Raw genomic sequence first — 20,772 nt, forward strand, 5'->3', positions numbered from 1 at the left:
TAGTGAGATGGGCAGTGCCTCAGGCCTATACACCTGTCAGCAGTCACAGACCAGATCACCTTACAGCACAGTTTTCGCTGTAAAACACAGTTTTTTGTGTGCCCATGCCCTGCAAAAGGCATGGAGTTTACGATAAATAAGCAGATGAGCTGCACAGCAGGAACAAGAGCTGCCATATCTTCCAGAGCCACGAAACAGGAGAGATGTTCGGCAGCAAGCACAGAGATTGCTCTAGCAGCTGCCAGCACTGTAAAATCCTAAAGAGCCCATGTACCTGCCAGAAAAGAGATTCAAAACAGGGGAAAGGGCAACCCCAGAAAATCACAGGTACGTGGTAACCTCCAGAAGTTGTTCTAGGTACTCTGTTTTTACATGAGGTATAAAAAAAATGCAAATAATGTACTTTTAACACAAACTGTTCTACGTTCATTTCCTCCAGAGTTCCACGCTCCCGTTTACATACCCTAGGTCGCTACGAGATACCGAGATGCTGCTTTATTCTCACCACAGTGATTTCCTCCCCCCCTCCACACCCACCGCCCTCTGTCCCTCGGGAAATTCTCTGATCACTTTCACCCGTGTAATTTCACAGCACTCCACTATTACCCCCGTTCCGCCGCCCCGCCCACACCCCGCGGTACAGCGGGGCTCTGTAGCGGTCCTACGGGAAACCACCCTAACAACGCGCACTTGGGAGCGGCCGAGGGGTGTCCCGCGGCCGGGATCCGGGAAAGCGAATCCTTCCCTTCCCTTCCCTCCCGCTCCTCGTTGCCCACAGGGGGCGCCCCGCCCCGCGGGAGCCGCAGCGCCAGCCGGGGCACTACAACGCCCACAATGCACCGCGCGCCGGGACACGCCGCTCGTGGCCCCGCCCTCCTGCCCCGCAGCTCCGCCCCCGCGCGGGGCGGGGCGGCGGCCGGCGCGGCGGCAGGCGCGGCGAGCGCGCGGCGGCGGGAGCAGGTGAGCGGGGGCGCGCGCCGGGACCGGCGGGGTGGGAGGCGCCGGCACCGGGAATGGGGGGAGCGGGAGCGGCCGGGCGAGCGGAGCGGAACCGAACCGATCCTCGCCGCCGCCCGTCCCACGCCGGGCAAGGACGGCTCTCGCCGCCCCCGCGCCGCGGCGGTGGCGCAGCTCCCGCGCACCTGTGCGGAGGCGGCCGCGGGCGGTGGCACCGCCGGGTCTGGCTGCGCTCGGGCGGGACGGCGGGGACGGCCCCCACCATTGCCCGGGGCGGGGCGGGGGTGAGGAGCGGCGCTTCACCAGCCGCACCTCGGGGTGGTTCCTCCTGCGCCGCGCTGGGACCGGCCGATCCCCGAGCCCCGTGCGAAGGGACGCGGGTTTCGCGGGCCCCGGCGGTACCGCGGGCTCGGCGGCCGCCCCGGGAGTTACGTAAAGCGGCGGCGGCGCTGCCCGAGCGCGGCCCCTGGGCCGGGCCGGCCGGACCGGGTTACCCCGGGCGGTACCGGCGGGGCTGGGGTGGTTCTCCCTTTTCAGAACCGTCCCGTCACGGCCGAGGCAGCGCATCCTGATGTGCAGGTTCTGGGGGCAGGGTACCTTCAGTGGCTTCTAGTTCCATCACAGACTCTTTGAAACAGGAATTGCCCCTCTGTGTGTGTGTATGCACGAGGTGTGATAAATATCCCCCGCAGTTTCTAATTCATAACCAGGTGAAATATGTTGTCAGGTAACTTGGCTGAACGCGGCACAAAATTATTATTATTATTATTAAAAAAAAACCAAACATTAAACCTAGCCCAGAAAGTTGTTTCTCTAAATGTTCCACTTGTTCTTCAGTGGACATTCCGCAGTAGTACTTAAACAGTAAACATCAGAGGCCGGCTTGTCTATGTTCTCCAAACAGAGGCGTAATATATCTAACCAGATCACAAATAGTATTGTATAGCTAAAAGTCTTCTAAATCCAATTATAATTGTTAAGTAAGGATTGCTTTGTTCCCAATCTATTATCCTTGAATCGTGTGGCTTACGTGTTTCTCACTGAACGTACAAACCATTAGCTTAAGAGGGTTTGGAATTGCGATAGCTGCAAGCTGGAGGCGAACCCTTTTTAAGTGGTTTTATTACAGCCTATTTGCTTCACCCGCAGAAAGGAAGGTGGCTGCTGTAAACACCGGGATAAGCTGGTGTCATGCTGCTCTGTAGCATGTGACGGCTTGGTTCCCGGGACTGTCCTATCCTGTTTCAGATCTAGCAGTCCAGTGCTTCCAGCAAATGTCCTCTTCCTTCTGTTTTGTTCTTAACTTAGAGTTGGGAATCAAGCTAAACCAAATACAGCTTCCAAACAAGAAGCCAATTTCCTGCAAAAGTAGAGTGAATATCCAGACAAGAAAGTGCAGTCTCTAGGTTTTCTCAGGGGTGTCGTGAGCGATCTGTTTGCTCTGAAAGTTGGTGTGGTGCAATGATTCTACTGGTTCTGTGCAGTGACACGTGAGACCAGTCTACGGTGAAGCTTGGGGAGTAGCAGAGTGTGCAGCTAAATCTTCCCTCCTCCTTTTTGCACAAACGTAAGCAAGGAGCGATGTGGTTTGTGTAAAAGGGTTTTTGAAATGAAATTATTTGCTTTTCCTCTTACTGCATGAATTTGCAGTAAACTATATTCATACAAAAGGATTGATTCCTAAGATTGTAACCCTCGTTTGAGCATTGTTTGTTTTTCTAATGTTCAGCCTTCATAAAGTGCAAATTAATGTGATTTTAAACACTGTTGTAATTCATAGAATGTAAATATTTTACATATTTGGAAATTGGGATGCTTCTGCAGTTTAATATCGATTTACATACTTATATGTGTATATTTGAGTCTTTTAAGTTCTAATATAGTATTTTTGTATGTTTCTTTTTCGGGTGGTGGGGTTTTTTTCTTTGCTTTTGAAAAAAAAAATCAAATTAAGTGACATGGTGTACCCTTTGCTCATTAGACCTGCCATTTCTGTTGCTCAGATACTACTTTTCTGTGACATGGGTAGTAGCAACCCCTTTTATTTATCTGTGGGTGTGTTACTGTGTCAGATTGGGTCAAGAATGTCCTTTAGAAGAAAACAGAGTCATCATCACCATGTGATGTGTGCTGGCTTGTGATTTGGGGTGGCCTTGCAGAGTACCAGAGAAATTAAACTAGAAATCATACCCTGGGAGCAGCCTTAGTGCAGTCCAGCTGCTAATAAACATTCAGGCAGTGTTACCAAATTACAGCTAGTCTGATATGAAAGCTGCTGAAGCACGTACAGTGTAGGTGTTGGCTTCTTAACACCGAGTACTTTATCCTCAGGTTGATCTGTGTTATGTTGCATGCCAATATTAGGTACAGCTGTTTAGAAATGCATCTCACTTTAAAGAAAAAAGTTGTTCTAGGAAACTGTTCACAAATGTTGTAACTGATGAAAATGTCTGTACAGAGTTTTGGAAGTGTTTGTTTGTTTATTTTTCTTTTCATGAAGTGCTGAAAAGCACAAGTGTTTTATTCTTCTCAAAATTCCACAGACTCCTAAGTGAACTTCAGCAGTGAGCTTCCTAAGTGAACTGAGATGTGAGCTTGCTTTCCTCTGCTGGTTTGTAGTCATGCAGCACAAGATAATCACTTTTTACTTACAAATTCTTTGATTTCTTACAATCTGGACTTGGGTTCTTCTGTTTATAGGGATTTAATATCACGCCACCTAGTAACGTAGCTGTGTTGGACATTCTTTAAGGTGTGTTCTCAATTCCTTATGCTGGTAACATGGAAGAGTCACTGAAGTAGCAAGTGAAAACCTTTCTCAGTGTTTCATTTAGATATTTATTTATTTATTTATTTAGAGAATACTGCTTGAGAAAATTTACCAGACAGTACCTCATACCTTGATGTTTCTATTTGTATAAAGAAAACTTATTGCAAAGCTTACTGTTCAGGGCAGAAAAGAGATTTGCTTACTGAGATACAGGTGGAAAAGGGAATTTAGATCTTGGTGGAGCTCCAGGAGAACATCTTGTCTCGGGTGCAGGTGTGACTTGTTTTCTCTCATACTGAGGAGGCTGGAGCAGGTCAGCTTCCTGACACGTGGCGTCAGTCACACAAGCAAGCACAGGACTGTGCTGCAACAGAAGCTGCTGGATAGTCCAAAGCCTGTGCCTGACCAGCAAAGTCAATCAGCAGGAGTTTATGATACTGACGTTCCATCTCCCTCAGATGCTGCTGAGTGTCCAGCCTTATCCACAGTGGAGGTTTTCCTGAGGAATCACTGCCAGTTTGAAATTGTTCTTGCTGATGAAGTTACCTGAGCTTTCTGACAGAGTCTGTGAGGACTTCGTGATACAACTAAAAGGATAACTGAGTTTGGTTTTTCCTTCACTCAAGGAATTTGTTCAAGAGCATTTTTCAGTCTTGCTGATGCTGGTTCATTTAAAATTTATTTCCTTATTCATGTTCTTTAAGATTTATTTAGAGCAAGAGAATAAATGCATCACTTTACCCTCACAATTAGCAAACTCATTTGGTTTTTGCTGCAGTAGATGATTGATAATATGATGTGAGTCAGGTTGACCATTTCCCATTCCACAGCCTCCTGTGGCATCATAGTTGATTGATATACACCTGGGTGATGTCTCAAATCCTGTTAGTCCAAAAAGGTGACATTTAATTTGTGTCTTAAAAGAGTTCTTCTTTGGGTACTTTGCTAAAATAAGAAGTTTTTTGGCAGTTTGATACTGCTGTCTTAATTTTATTTTGCTTTTTTTAAGAAATGTACACACATGCACACAAATGATTGGTTTGTAATGGTTTTGTTGAAGAAAAAATATTAAGCAATGTATTTATCTTTTTTGCCTATTTTTTTTCCATTTTAATCTGCTGGAATGGAAAACTGGCTGCTGTTAAAACCCTGCTTCTGATGTGCATGCTTGTAAAACTTAATTGCTGCAATTCAGACTCCAGAAAATATGCCCATTTAACATTGTGACAGATACCTGCAGCATTATATGCAACAGAGTTGTTTTGAAAAACATTGAAAACAGATCCATTATACTTCAGTGAATGTGCAATGTGCAAATATATTTTTCACCTAATTTGTTTACTGTCATGTCTTTTTGATTCATGTCATGTATATTGTTGCATGTGTGTTTGGCTCATATAGTCTGCTCCGGATGTCTTACAGAAGCAATTCTGAGAAAACCTCTTGTGCTGTTAAACACTCTCTACAGCTACTTCAGCTTTTTCTATGCCACAAAATTGCTGACACTTTGGATGAAACAAAATAGTACTTAAATCACGAAGGACAAAAATATTTTTCTCTTTGTAATCTTGCTTTAACTTTTAGTCATTTTAATTTTAACAGTTGTGAAAGAGCGGTAAAGCTCTCTGTCAAATGGTAGAATACAATCTAAAAACAGCATTTTATATGAAACCTAAGTCCTTGTGAAAATGTTTAGCCATCAATACTGCTATATACCACCTCAAAACTCATGCAGATTTTTTTCCAAATCAGTATTTTACTCTTGCTTTGACTTAGAAATGACAGCAGTATTTTCTGCCTTTCACTGCAGGTACTGTTCCTGAAAAGAAGAGGAAACATGGCTTATACACTGAATGAAGCTTAAAGTCCTGGACCGAAAACTGAGGGGTTTCTTCGTGAAGAATGGCAACACCATATGTTCCTGTTCCTATTCCTATTGGAAGTTCATCATCCAGCTTTACAAACAGAAACCAAAGAAGTTCTTCTTTTGGGAGCATCTCGACAAGTTCGAGCTCCTCCAAAGGACAGCTGGAGGACTGTACAATTGGTAGTTTTAAAAAGATGAGCGTGCCTGACCAGATTGGTTCTACGTCATCTGCATGTAGCAGTCCACTTGTTAGGACTAAATTTACAGGTCTGGATCCATCCATAGAATATTGTACTCAGCCTGTGGAAGAAATAGAGCAGAATACAGATTCCAGGAGCTGGGAAGATCGACCGTCCACGCCTACTATACTGGGCTATGAGGTGATGGAGGAAAGGGCAAAATTCACTGTAAGTTTTTGGGGATAGTATAGTTCATCCTGTAACTCTAAGATAACAATTGAATGTGCTTTGCATTCTTTTTTAGTAATTAATCCTGCAGTTCGGGGATGTTGGAGTGCTTTACTAGTTTAACAACTTAGCTTCAAAGTACTACCTGACAGGAAAGTATCATTCCCGTTACACAGGTGGAAAAACTAGAACTTGGAAGCAGTCTTTCCTGTAATTGTGTATATGTGGAATAGTAGGAATTCATTCTACTTTAGGTATCAATTTCTGCTGGAAAAGTCAGGAATTCCTTGCAGAGATACAATTCCTTGTGAAATTGAACTTGTAGGAGTTCTAAGTAGCTAAACATCTGAAATCAAATGTAGGTTTTTGTTTGAAACGAATTATAAGAAACCCTGATATTTTCCTTTTACAGTTATTAGTAGCTTCAAGTATTTGTATTGAAGTGCAAACACGTAGGTTTCAACTTCTTGCCCTGCTGAGTTCAGTCTCTAGTAAGGGGAAGTCTGTTCTGCAAACATCAGAGTGAGAAGTCACTTATGCCATATCTCATGCCAGAACACCAGCTTAACTGGTTTGTATTTATTTTTCTCAAAGTGTACTGTAGCTGGCAGTTCATTTTTTTTTTTACATGCCATAAATATCAACGCATTTCTACATTTGTTTTTGTACATGTGGCTGAAACATTTCTTTGAGATAATTCAGTAATGCTTGTGGGACTGATGCAAGCTGTTTGTTAGTGATTATTAATTACTTCAGATGACCAACATTAATCAGAAATAGACAAAATTCTTTTCCTTCCTCTTTTCTTTTATATTAGTGTGGAATCTAATGCCTTTATTGCAGTTAAAATACTAATGACGTCAAGTTCTTTTTGCAATATATTAAATAATGCTTCTTTTTCAGTATTTGAGAATGATAGCCTGTCTTTTCCTAAAATTTTTCATTTCTAACATGTTCATGCATGGTAGCATAGGAGAAGAGCAGAATTTTTTTTCACGTGTAGATTAAAAAATTCCTTTTAAAAAATAACCTTTAAAACTAAAGCAATTATTAATATTGTTATATGGACAAAGATTAGACTGAAAATATCACAGAATCATTTAGGTTGGAAAAGACCTCCAGGATCGGGTCCAACCTTTGATCACTGCAATTAGACAATTGACAATTAGACCATGGCCCTAAGTGCCATGTGCAGTAGTTTCTTGAACACTTCCGGATGACTTCCACCTCTCTGGGCAGTCCATTCCAAAGTTTAACAGCCTTTTCTGTGAAGGAATTCCTAACCTGATGTCTAGCCTGAACCTCCCTGGCGCAGCAAGAGGCTGTGTTCACTCCTCCTGTCACTCATTACCTGGGAGAAGAGGCCAAATCCCACCTGGCTATGTCCTCCTTTCAGGGAGTTGTAGAGAGCAATAAGGTCTCCCCTGAGCCTCCTTTTCTCCAGGTTAAACACCCCCAGCTCCCTCATCTGCTGCCTATAGGACTTGTGCTCCAGCCCCTTCACCAGCTCCATTGTCCTTCTCTGGACGCACTCCAACACCTCCATCTCTTCCTTGAAGAAGGAATATGTCAAAAATATGCCAAGGCATATTCCAGTGTGCATGTAAGGTCTCCTTCAGCTGTAGTTACAATGACTCTTTTTTTTTATACATAAGGCCAGTTGACAGTACAAGTGAAACACTCTTCAGTGATTAAAATGCTTGAATGCGTTTTTGCCCTTCCTGAATTCGCTTCTACTGCTGTGTTTGTTTCTGAAAACACGTAATTAACTGTTTGTTTTCAGTGGGATGTTGAAAATAAGCTTGCTATTGTGCATTAAGGCCAGCAAGTAATTAGTCCTAAAAATTTGGTTTGCTTCTGCAGTGCTAAATCAATAGGATGGAAGACAGTGGAAGTTAAATTGAGATCACCTGTAAATGAGAAGAGACTTAATTGCTAAGTTTGTTTTTTCACTGTTGGTAGCATCTCATTGTTGCCAAAAATATGAATCTGAACTACCTAAGCTGGATGATGTCCTAACGTCAACAGTTAGGTGTTAGTGCATGTTGGAGTGCGTGGCTGCTGAAGCTTATGTGACAGAAAACCTAGGCTGAAAAACATCTCTTTGTAAGCAGTTGGTCTCAAGTGGATTACCAGTCCTGGAATGTTCAATTAGCACTTTTTTTCTTTCTTTTAAGCCAAGTAGAAATGATAATGAGATGCTGAACTGGCCAGAGATTGCTACTAAATATTGGCATATTTTCATGGAATATTTTATATTTGTGGAATAAGGCAATTCATGATTGATTGGAATTAACTAAATTTGTTGAATTAATTTGTAATTTTTTCCAAGATCTTACATGAAGGAGTTAAGAGCTGGGTTTTTTAATACTCTAGTTCTGGTTTATTGATTAGTAATCTTTAAAATAAAAACTAAACAAAAAAAAATTTATTTTCAACTTATGGGGGAAAACCAAACATGTTTGGTTTGGATTGACTGTGTCTTTGGGAACCATTAATCACAAGCTGATTGCACTCCTTATTACACTTCAGTTGACCATAATTTGTGAAGACTTTAAAAAAAAAAAAATAAACAACTTGCCTAATGTTTACTTGGAAACCATTTAAAGTGAAGCTCAGACTAAATGAATTTTGTTTATGTGTGAATTTTTAAGCAATGCCTTTACAGAACTTTTAGTAGAATAAAAGGATGTAATAGAATACTGATTAGCAAATACTTCTGCAATAATATTCCAAAGTTTCTTGTTCTGTGTTTTACTGTGTACTAGCAAAGGGTCTTCACAATTTTACATTTCTTTCTTTATTTGTTTTATTTATGAAAATAAAACCATTTATACTTCTAGTGTGATCGGAAAGCTAAAATATTTGGACAAGCTTTTATACATAAAATGCAAGACAGAAGAATTACGTTTTAATGCTCTTTGTAGGCATGTCATACAGCTTGAATTATAAAAGATAATAGCTCTCTCCTCAGTCGCAATCCATGACTTCCAGAGATGATGTTACTTAAAAGTGAAATTCTGTGTTTAAAACATAGATAAGTACTTGCTGAAAAATTGCTATTAATTTGCACTGTAGTTATCTGTAGTTTCTGTAACTGTTTGCTACTTAATGTATTATAGCATACAAAATTGCTAAAACCAGTCTCGCACATGTACAGAGGCTGGCAACCACAAGGGTTATCGTGTTGCGACTGCAACAAGAAAAATACATTTATCAGCTAAGAAAACCTGCTGTGAAAGCATGAAATACTGGAAAATATTTTACTGTGTAACAGATTAGAAAATATAGATATTCATACTAGAAAATATAAGATTTTAAATAGAACTTGGTTAAGTGCCTGTAAGGGATTTTTTTATGGTTACTATTTTAATATCTTTTTCTGTGTAGTTTTTTTTTTTTTTTTTTTTTAAACTAGAGACGTGTAGACTGGGAACACTAACCCAGTACAGTTGCAGAACCTTTCTTTCCTTACCTTGGAGAAAGTAACGTTATGACAGTAGACACTGTTTAATGTTTTCTAGTTGAAGTTATGTTGTCAGATTCATTGTGTTCGGGCATTTGAGTATTAGTCCTCCTAAAAAGTAATTGTTTTATTTTTTTGTTTGATTATTGTTTTGTTTATTTATCCATTTGCTTTTGAATAGGAGTATAGTACTGCTGGGCTATTGTGTTGCTAAATCTGATTCAAAGGATCATTTCTTCAGCTATATATGGTGCCAGTATAATCATTCTGATGCAGTTATCAGAATGAAATCATATTTTACCTGGAAAGACAAAACCTAATTTTCGAGACAAATGCAACCAAAGGAGGATATAATTTTATTCTGCTTCACTTTTCCTTGTGAAGTGAGTCAGATGAGACCTTTTAAAACAATATCACAGTACCTTATTATTAACAGTCATCTTAAAAACAGATTGCCTTCAGTGAATAAATCAATGAATAAAACTATAATTTAGCAAAGGTTAAAGTAGATCCCTAAAACATACTTCCTTTACCTCTTTGATAGCTGAGACTTGTGTTTTGCAGGAGAACAAATTTGGGTACAGTTTCACAGACCCTTTCTTAGAGACAAAAATAGTTAAATATATTTAGGAATTGCAGTAACTCGCTTTCTTAAATTCTGAAATTAATTTATACTGTTTGTACTGATAATTAAGTTATTTTCTTTTAATAGATTTTCTTTTAATCTATTAAGAATTTTTTTTAACCATGAATTTGTTTCCTTAAGAAATAAAGGATAATTTCAACCTTCCAGAGAATGCACTGTGATATTCCTGTCTTTCTACACAGGTATACAAAATACTGGTAAAAAGAAGTCCAGAGGAAAGTTGGGTAGTTTTCAGACGATACACTGACTTCTCCAGGCTTAATGACAAGGTGGGAATTTTATACACTGTTAAATTCTCAGCTGTCATGCCTTACTCTCCTTTCATGTCTCATTTTCTTTGTCTCTCACGTTTTTGTCACTTCCGAAATCACTACACCTTATATAAAGAAGGTGTAACAGCTACATCTGAAGCTTAATGTGCTTCAGACTTTGTATTTGTTCTTAGTCTATGTGGTAAAGGAAATTAACTCTTCAATATTTATCCCCTGCGTGGCAATAGAACTAGGGACTTGTATTCTCTTGCAGGAATGATCCAGTAATTATTCAGTCCATTTCTACCTAACAAACTCTACTTTTTTCATGATAAACCTGAAGTTTCACAAAGCTCTTTATGTGTTGGTCAGTCTTCAGTTGCTTTCAATGTCTTCAAAGTTAATTGCTAAATACTATATGAGAACTTTAAAGATGGAGATAATTAGGAATTCTGGGTCAGCAACTCAATATTTTAAGAACACTTGAAAGCAAAAAATTCTTGTCTGAAAAACAGAAGTTTTTATTATTGTTAAATTGTACTTGGCAACCGAAAGTAGAAAAACAGAATTACAGTTTTCTTTTTCCACTCTTCACTCCTAAGAATAATCTTCCATTGCCAGTTTAACATATTTTCTGCTATTATGTTCTTTCATGTTTCAATTTGTAACCTTTATAACACTCCTTTACCAATGGTAAGGAATTTTTTTGCATGCCTTATCTGCTTTGATTTATGTGCCCGTTCTGCTAAGAACTTAATTGAGCTGAAATTTTGAACATGAACTTGAACTTACACATTTCTCTGTGTTCTTGGTTTGACATGCTTATTTATCTTCTAGGCTACCTTTAAAACATAAGTGCAGTCTGAAACAAAATTGTTGAATGTTAATTAGTTTACAGACTTCTTTTTGAAGAAATTTCCATCTTTTTAGATAGCCCTAAATGAAGGAATGTCTTGGTAATCACAAAAGCATGACTTCTGTTGAGATGATGATCTTGGTATTTCAACTCAAATTTTGGAAGTCACATCATACAGCAGTTTGTATCTTGATCAACTGTGTCCAGTATAGGTCAAGAATTGAGTGCATTGAATGCTATTGTGGTTATCAGTGTTTTGAAAAATTAAAATGCCACAGGTATTAATTTTAGAATAAATATTTTGATTTTACAAGTGAAGTCCTTAGTCTTTGACATCAAAACTTTGACAAAAGTGTTTGGCTTCTAGCATGATTTCTAGGTATGAGGATTTCTGTTTAAAAGGAAAATGTTTATTTTTTCCTTGGGTCACTGTCTGAAGCTTTTTCATCTATCAGTATACATCTAAAGTTTTATTATGTTATTTTTCTGTAATTCTCTAGAATGTCCAGAATGATGATATGTTTCAGTTCCCAGAGCTGGCGTTTCTGTATTAGAAAAAGCATAGTGTCTTACAGACCAAAGAGTAAATGGTTGTATGCAAGCATCAGTCATTAAAAGGCACAGAGCAACACTTGCAGCTCTTTGTTCTCTAATGACAAATATAGATGTGCAGTGGCATGCATGTAAACTTCTGAGATTTTCTGTACCCTTTCTCCTAGAAATCCAGCATAAGCAAAACACATGCACTATCTTGAAAGTCCTTTTCTCCACCACCCTTCTCAAGGTTGGTGGCAAGTTATTAATTCCCTGAAATGGTACTAGAAACTTGGCATTAAATGCCAATTGAACTGAATAATCAATCACTGTGATTGCTGTGTGAATCAGTTTGAGAGGTTAACATAGCAGGAATGGCCTCTCAGGAAAACCAGGTAAAGACAAAGAGCACTAAGTTTTTTGTATGTGTCAGGTATATACTTATTCATGAGTCCAAACTGAACTGAGAGTTGGACTTCAGCAGTTGCTAAAAATGGAGAAAAGGTGAGAGTAGATACAGTGTCACAATGGGGGCATGTGTAGATAAAATCAGGAGTAGATGAACAAATACAGCTCAGCTAACTAAAAAAAAAGGGAGTTACTGAACTTATAGTAATAGCATTCTTTATTTGCCCTGATCTCTTAAAGAACATAACGAAGGCAAAATAGCAGTAGGATCCTAGAAAGTGTTTTGTACTTTAACTATTTTCTGAAATATTTTTAGTAGGGAACAGCTAATAAAATAGAAATGAAGTAAAAGAGCTCAAAATCATTAACTCCCCTTTTATGAATGAAATCAGTAAGTACAGCAACGAGTTAAGACCTGAACAGATTTCAAGTGAGGAACAAATTCTTTGAATGTCAAAGTTGTCTACTTTCCAGGCAATGAAAAGGTTATGAAAACTCCATAACTACTGAAAGAAGACAAATAGAAGATGATGGCAAAGGAAACATAAGTATGGTTACACAAGAGGCCACATAATGATCTCAAAGTCAAAAGTAATTAAAAAATATACAAGGTTAGTACAAGGAGGGTAGTACAGACTTCTGAAGACTAAGATGAAAGGGCTGAGATGCAAAGTGGACTGACATGGGATGCTAACAGCAATGAGAAAAGTATTATAAATCATTAAAGACAGAAGTAATGGAAAGAGACAATAAAATAAGAGATCCATTGTTTGACAGCAAACTATGGAAAGCAAATAGTAAATGTTACAGCAAAACTGTAATAGTGTCTTTTGCCGTATTATTAACAAAAATTTAGTCTTAGTGGTTGTTGGAACATGCTAGAATGAGAGGTTAGGAGCAAAGACTAAAATGCAGACATTTGGCTAGATGCTTAGGGTTTGTTTGTTTATAGCACCTACTGGATTGGAGAAGTGTGAGAAGTACTTTGATCCCAAAGAACTATGAGAAAAGAACTTTCTAAAGTTTGTTACTGTGCTGGTAGAGATGTTGAACAGATAATGAAATGATCAATCTTAAGAACCAAAAAGTTAACCACTTTTCCCCAAGACTGCCTCATGTGAGGTGCATAATGTATCACATGATGATGTTGGAGAGAGACAAGTAGGAAAGGTGCTGGATACAAGGAAGCAATCATGGCCAGAATAACTTGTCTGACCTTCCTGCTGTGTCTGAGGAGTGTTCAAGAAAGAATGCCCCAGGAGCGTGCTGTTGAAAATTAGTCTGCTGACAGCAGCTGGCTTTCTCATATTCCTCATCCACAAGAGTAATCTGTGGGTAGGCATACTCTTTCCTTAGAAATAAATTACATGATCTGTGTGACCAGACAAGTGAAATTACCATTAAGCAGAAATCTGTGTGGTTGAAAAGCTTTCCCAGCAATGGTTATCTGCGGTCTTCTGTACAACTAACACAGGAACTCATTTTGTTATATTCTCTGGGTTCAGTTCTTTTCAGTATTTTATCAACTTAAGAGCTGTTATGGAACGTAGAAGATACTTATATATGTGGTATTTATGATTACTTGGTAATAGATGAAGGAACTGCTGATGACCAAAGATAAACTTAAAAATATCAAGAGGAATCTAATATCGAGATGAAATTCAGTAAGAGGAAAACATACACTTAAATAATTGAATGCAGAAGTAAAGAGCAAGGCTTTGATGGTAAATTATTCATAAGAAACTTGTATTTATCATGGGATATTTCAATATACAATACTTGTGATGTTTAAAAGGTACCCTTCTTATGCTGTGAAATGGTACTTACATGAGTAAAGGTGATCCATTAACGTGGTTCTTCCTTGAAACTGTGTAGAGAGATTCTATGTGAAATGCAGTATCTGTAAAAACTTAATCTGCTGAAAAAGCTACCTGTTAGACATTTTCTGTGAGTCCATAAAGAGTAGTTAAATAGATAACACTTATTGTCAAAAGGTTTAAATTTTGCTCAGCAAGGATCTGGACACCCACTGAAGAATTACACTGCAGCTTCGTAAATGCTGAGTGCTGAACTGTTTTCAAGGCAGATTCTAAAATCCCTGCCACTGCAACATTCATGTGAATATATTAGGTGTATGCAGTACATCTCTGACGAAAGTTGTCTTGATCCTGTATTTAGAAAAAAGATTAAACAATTCTTGTGGCAGTTGGGATATCAGATTTTGTAAAATTAGTTTGCATTTTCCTGCTGGTTGTAAGTCTTCCAAGATTTTTCTGTGTCAAGCATCCCTTCTTAGAAAAGGCTTCAAAAATTGTTTTTTATGGAACTGTTAGTGGTTTTTTTGATAGTTAAACATATTAGAAAAATAATTGGCATCTTTGGATAAGTCCATTATAATATAGTTTCATGCTTCCATTCCCTTGAATATTTAATTTCTGAATTAAAAAAATTCTAGATATTTTTAATGTCAGCTATACCCCATTGCTATTTCAGTAACTCAGTACAATTTTGCATGTTACTACTGGGGTTTGAACTATACATGCATATTGAAATTTTAATATATTCTGGGTGTACAGAGAGCTACTTTATACTGTAAGTGTCTTAGGCAAGTTTTGTAATTTAGTGTGCTAGCTCCCCAAAAAAGACAAGTTGCAGAATTGTAGATCTGTAATGGAGATAGATAGATAGATAGATAGATAGATAGATAGATAGATAGATAGATAGATAGATAGATAGATAGATAGATAGATAGTACTTATTGTCCCTGAGTACTTTGGAAGAAACACCACTGAAATGCTTACCCATGTGATAACAAAGCAAAGGTTTTCATTCCCGTTTTTATCTTGTAAATTTGAGAGGTCATTGGATTGAATAAGGCAACACAGCAAGTGACATAACTGTGTCCACAATTTATGCTGTAATTTGAATTGTACTTATGGTTGAGACTTACCTTGTGCTTGAACTTAGCGGAAGTCAGAAAGGTCTTGTAATTCTGAGTAAAGTCAGTGCACTCTGTGTCAAAATGAGTATTTTGACAAGACTCTTTTCTTGGTGTTTTGTTGCTTTGTTTTTTTTTTTTTAATTGGCTTTGATTTCGATTTCAGCTAAAAGATATGTTTCCGGGCTTTCGGTTGGCCCTTCCACCAAAGCGCTGGTTCAAGGATAATTATAATCCTGACTTTTTGGAAGATCGACAGTTGGGACTGCAAGCATTCCTCCAGAACCTCGTAGCTCATAAAGATATTGCTAACTGGTACGTGATTAAACTTTGCTTTTGCATTTGGTTTTTTTTTTTTATTTTCCAAACTGCTCTTACCAACTCCTAGACTCTAGCAGTGTGTATTTGAGCAATGTGGTAAGGGATTTAATTAGCATTCATTTTGTGCATTTGGTCATTATGTGAATTATTTAGTGTCCTTTTAAATTAATCTTATCTTAACATAAACAAAAGAGAAGAATTGCAGTATTTTGAATTGTACGTGGATAACTACTAAAAGTTGTAATATTTAAAATGTTAGACTAATCCCATATTTACTCCTAAAACATTACTTCTCTCTGCTTAATGTGGAATTGATATATTGTTAATTTGTACTAGGATTAAAAGTTATGCTTTCATAGTGGAAAGTACCTACACTGTTATGGAATCGGTTCTTAAAATGAAAATACAGGTTTTTAACTTACATGATGCAATGATAATAGGAGTAGTCTGTAGGTTGCTACATGTAAGTAGATTGAAACCACAAAAAAAAATTTCTGAAGAGTTTAAAAAACATATGTTTAATCAACAAAGTCTTTTTGAGCAGTATCTTTTTTCATACAAAGTGGGAGATTCTTCCAAAGCTGGAAGATGAATAGAGCATAATTCTGGCAAATTAAGTGTAAAATCATTTTAATACAGGCCAGAAGAGAACTTGAGTAAGCAGATTGCTAGATGCAGAGCAGTTAGTTCTAAAAACTTTTTCCAGCAGCAGAAATAAAAAAGTTGAGGTTATTGTACCAGAGATTTTGTGAGGAATGAGTCTGAGGATGTATCATCTGAAACCTCATTCAAAACAAAGAATAAGAAATTTGCTAAAGCAAACAGCATTGCCTCAAGAATTTTAAAGGAACTAAAATGTAAAATTACCAAGCTGTAGTGTGAGACCATATAATGCTTATATCTACTTTACTTTTTAGTAGAAGGGCTATTACTACTTTTGGCACATTTTTATAAGGTGTTTGACTGCTGAGTCTAGAAACTAGAGATTCATATATAAGTCTGACTTTTGGTACTGCTTAAAATAAAAAAACCAAACAAAGTGGTTAGCAGGTCAATAACAATAATACTTGAAAAAGCACTATTGTCTTTTGTAGAGGGAAATCTAACAAGCAAATAGTTATGACAAGGCTTGTATAGAATGGTTAGAAGACAAGGGGAAAAGGATTGATGGAAATTTAGGAGCATTACATGTGGAAAGCTAGATCACAGTTATCGACACATGTTCAGGAACATCTTGAAATTATCTGGAATATGGAATGAACAAAGAGATCGTGACCTATTATGGAAGAATCAAGAGGCACTGAGTGACTAATATTAATTTTCTTGTCTTGAAGTACAAAATGACAGCAACTATATCTATGCAGATTTGTAAACTGTTTTTTACAACCTGGAAAATAACTATTGGTACTGATATCACTGGTTTTCTGAATCAGTTCAATATTCAGCAATAGTCAAAAATTTTCTTTAAAATAGTCAGAGGAACTTAAAAGGGGAAACAAAATTATTGCTGTGGGAATCGCAATTGTATTTCCACATAGTCCAGTGGTAAAACATAGCATTCAGTTTCGAAAGAGGTGTCTGCTAGAGGTACAGAGAAAGCAAACAACAGATGAAGTTACAGGAAAATTTCCCTGCAAGAAGAGTTCTTTTCTCTTTAGTCTGTTGTCTTGGGTAAGAGCTGGCTAAACAAGGCATGTGAAATCATCAAAGGGGATAGGGAAGGTGAGTAAAGAATGTTAATATTTAGATGATTCATAGTCATCTTGCAGTATGTCACACTGAGTGGTGAAGCTTTGTTACGAGATGTCAAAGACAAAGCTTAAATGGTTTCAAAAAGAAATTGAGATCAACCTGTGAACTTCTGTGTCAATGGCTATTAAATATAATTATGTGGGTGAAGTATGCAACCAAGCAGTTTAAGAACTTCCTGATTGCTAAATTACTTAATTATAGGTGTGCCAAAAAAAAGGAATTATTCTCTGATATTCCCTAAATGTCACTTGTGTTATGCTGCTGGAGACAGACTAGTGGGCAGAACAGACTTTTAGTCTACTTGAATGGATCTGAAGGCTTTGTGCTTCATGTTGTTACAGCTAGTTTGGTACTTTAACTAGCTGGTTTATATCATAATAATGGAACATGTTGGACAAAATACTCTGTCATAATTTAAGGCAAAAACCCAAACCAGAACTTACAGACTGCATTGCTCCTAAGATACAAAAAGGAAATGTTTGTGGAATCACTTCGTTTCTGGCTAATGAACAGATAGTTGCCTGAAATGTGACATTGGGAATTCTGATCTTGGCTGTGTAAGACTCTTCATAGAGATGAAGTTTTTTAAGAAACTTTATATCCTATGGATACAGGTTGTAGTCTAATATAACCTATGGAAGGTCTGAATTCCTCAGGAGGTGATTATAAGTAGTGAGGTTTGATCTATCTTAATATTTGTACCCACTTATCACAGAATAAAGGTTACTGTTAATGGAAATTAGTATTTGCACCTCACATGAGCAGTGGTGAGAATCTGACCATGCTTTCTCCTTTCAAGTTCACCATTTACTTCTACAGTTTTGCAAATAAGTCAAAATGCTTCGGTCACACCAAAAACAAATGAACCTTTTGTCTTTGTAGAGAAGTCTCTTTATTTCTCTTTGTGTTTTATGTGCTTTATTATCATTGAGGCACTGACAGTAGGAATTTTGCCCTTCAGGGATAGGAGACCTCATTTGGTTATACCTATTTTTTGATAAAACTAGAGTCACAAAGTAATTTAAAGATAAAATGTAGGATGGTGTGAAGGGGAGAAAATTTAGCACCTGTTTTATGGATTTCTTCTCATATTTTGCATTGTATTAAAGTTTTAGTGAAAGATCAGATTGAAATTCTCCCAGAGTCTAATGTGCTCAAGAAAATGTCCTATAACTCATGAAGTGGGAGAAAGAAGTTTAACCTGCTGAACAGAAGTGTCATTTATAGAGATGACACAGCTCTCCTGCCCTCCGCCCTGTATAAGAAGTTTGGTCAGCTTTGAGTCAGGGATCCAGTGTGCCACGCTGCCCCGATGCTGGCATTGCTGCCTCTCTGGAGAGGGGTGTCAGCCAGCACGTGAGCGAAGAAAGAAGCCGTGTACAGGAAGCTCTGCCAAATGTGACACAAAAGATTTCTGTGATACTTTTAAGGCAGTCTTCTGTTTATTAAATGAAAGAGGTGTAACACGTGGAGGGGAAAGCAGTGTCAGAGCAGACTGAGTACAAGCTCGGTTGCAGATAAATGTTTATGCCATCAGGTGCATATTTTAGCTAAAGAAACAATGTTTTAGGTGACCTGTGGCTTTAGGCTTCCTGACCTCTTTATGTAAAATAATGAATCTACAGCTTTCGATTTCAAGTAGTTTTGAAAACTGTAGAAAAAGACACAATTTTCTGCCAGCAGCCACAGGGAAAGCAGAAAAGTATGACCTGATCTAAGTAGATGATATATGTAGGTTAGATATTTTTTACATTTATTTTTCTGGGTATTTTGGTTTTCCCTTACAAGCATTACTATATGTTATGCCATGTTAATGTTACATTTTAATATCTCAAGAAAATTACTGAATACTTTTAAAATATGTTTGAGCTGCACATGTGAATAAGGATTAAGATGCTGAGGAAAAGTGGTTTCTCCACATAATGAGTTCTTCTGTACTGGGCAAATATGAGTTCCTGCAGCGTCTTAACAGTTGAATTGTTCTTTTCATTTAAAAAAATGGACTTGAGCATCATGTCAGAAAAGGGTCAACTCAAACATATTAAACTATTTGAAGAAGGGGGAAAAAATCAACCCTGCTCTTCTCCTTGAAGTGTACTTTATATGCCTGAATAACTTTCATTTGGTTTCAAGTTATGTTTTCTAATCATTTCCCTGATGAATTGCTGCCAGTTATCATTTTTTGTGCTAATTGCAGTGATAATCTTGGTTAAGGTGGCAGAATTTTTCCTTATTTATTTGAGTACATGAGAGAAACTGTTTTAATAGTACAGTTTTAGGCTTATGGCTTGCACAGATCACGGACTGATAATTAAAACATTTGTCACATAAATTTAACTAGGGAAAGGAATGATCATAGAGAAGGAAAAAATTCAGTTTGGTGTAAAGGCTGATGAGGTAAAAGTAGATACAAAGATAAGATTTCTCACCAACCTTTGGCCACCTGTTTCTACACATACGCAATAAGTGAAAGCAGACTTACAAAAATCAAACAACAAAATAAGCATTCAGTGTAGTTTAGATAAATATTCTTAAGAGCCTTTTTAGAACTAAAAGTGATGCTATAATCAATGATTAGTGTTTGAAGAAATTTCTCCTCATTTTGCTTACCACACCTGAAGTTTTTTTATTAGATTAGTAGCTGGGTGAAAGTTTCCTTTCTTGTGTTTGTACTTTGTGTCTACCTCAAATGCAGAGAATGAGTGGAAGGCAGAAAATTACTGCCTTTTGCCCCCACGTTTCCCTGGGATGAAGGAGGTGGGAGGAGGAGACAGGAAATTATATTTAGATTCATATCTTCCATTTCTGTGCATTCATTGCAGTAGGATTTAAAGTAGTGAGTACAAGCAAAGCATTGCTCATGTTAATACTTGCTAATTAATTGTGAATACAGTGTTCTGATTGGAGGTTATTTGTAGAAGAATGAGTACAACCAAGCAGGAAAGTCTTAAAAAAGGTGGATGAAGGGGTGTGTTTGGGAATGTTTCAGTTCTCTGAGAAGTAGTCTAAACTTGGAAGGTAGAATGAGCAAGATGCTTGAAATACTCTGTAGTAAACCACAGGATTACACATACTTCCTTCTTCTGACTTTTGCAAAACAATTCACAGAGGGGGATGACAGCTGTTACACAATTCTAAGTGGAATGCATTAGTTTAAAATGTATGTCTAGAGATGGCTGTGTAGTATATCCATGACACATTAACTTTGTCTCTTATTATTTTATAACTTATTCTTTTTATAAAAATTATTTACTATCTGTATAAAAATATGTACTGTGTATATGTCAGTGGATTATGATCTTAGCAAAGTGGAGACAGGTGGACATGATTCAGTACTGATGCTTAGTTCCCATGATACTACCTGAAGGGATCTGCATATGGACATTAACAGCAAACTTTTTCATCCATATTATTTATTTTTCACCAGGGGAATTTTTCATACATCTTCAATACCAAAGTGATAAACTTGTCAGTTGTCATGTAGTAACAAATTGTATTAAAATTTAAAACAAACAAACAAAAAACCCCCACACACAAAAACCAACAAAAAAAAAAACCAACAAAAAACAAAAAAAAACCAAAAAAAACAAACAAACAAA

At 37.7% G+C, this 20,772-nt stretch overlaps 1 protein-coding gene across 4 annotated transcripts in view; it reads left to right on the forward strand.

The window, feature by feature from the left end:
- Positions 1-931: 931 nt before the first annotated feature.
- SNX16 (sorting nexin 16) overlaps positions 932-20,772 on the forward strand; it is a 30,163-nt gene continuing 10,322 nt past the window's right edge. Inside the window, exons 1-5 of one of the 4 annotated variants that reach the window (XM_050333042.1) lie at positions 1,439-2,524; positions 3,458-3,546; positions 5,538-6,001; positions 10,296-10,382; positions 15,267-15,415. In XM_050333042.1, the coding sequence (XP_050188999.1) occupies positions 5,630-6,001; positions 10,296-10,382; positions 15,267-15,415 (608 nt within the window). In that variant the 5' untranslated portion in view covers positions 1,439-2,524; positions 3,458-3,546; positions 5,538-5,629. Of the gene's footprint in view, positions 961-1,416; positions 6,002-10,295; positions 10,383-15,266; positions 15,416-20,772 lie in introns of those variants that run through there. The other 3 variants (XM_050333049.1, XM_050333032.1, XM_050333060.1) reach the window with 3 other exon arrangements.

The sequence above is a fragment of the Myiozetetes cayanensis genome, unplaced genomic scaffold, assembly GCF_022539395.1.
Source record: "Myiozetetes cayanensis isolate MyiCay16 unplaced genomic scaffold, myiCay2020 scf1, whole genome shotgun sequence".
In the NCBI taxonomy this organism is placed as follows: Eukaryota; Metazoa; Chordata; class Aves; order Passeriformes; family Tyrannidae; genus Myiozetetes; species Myiozetetes cayanensis.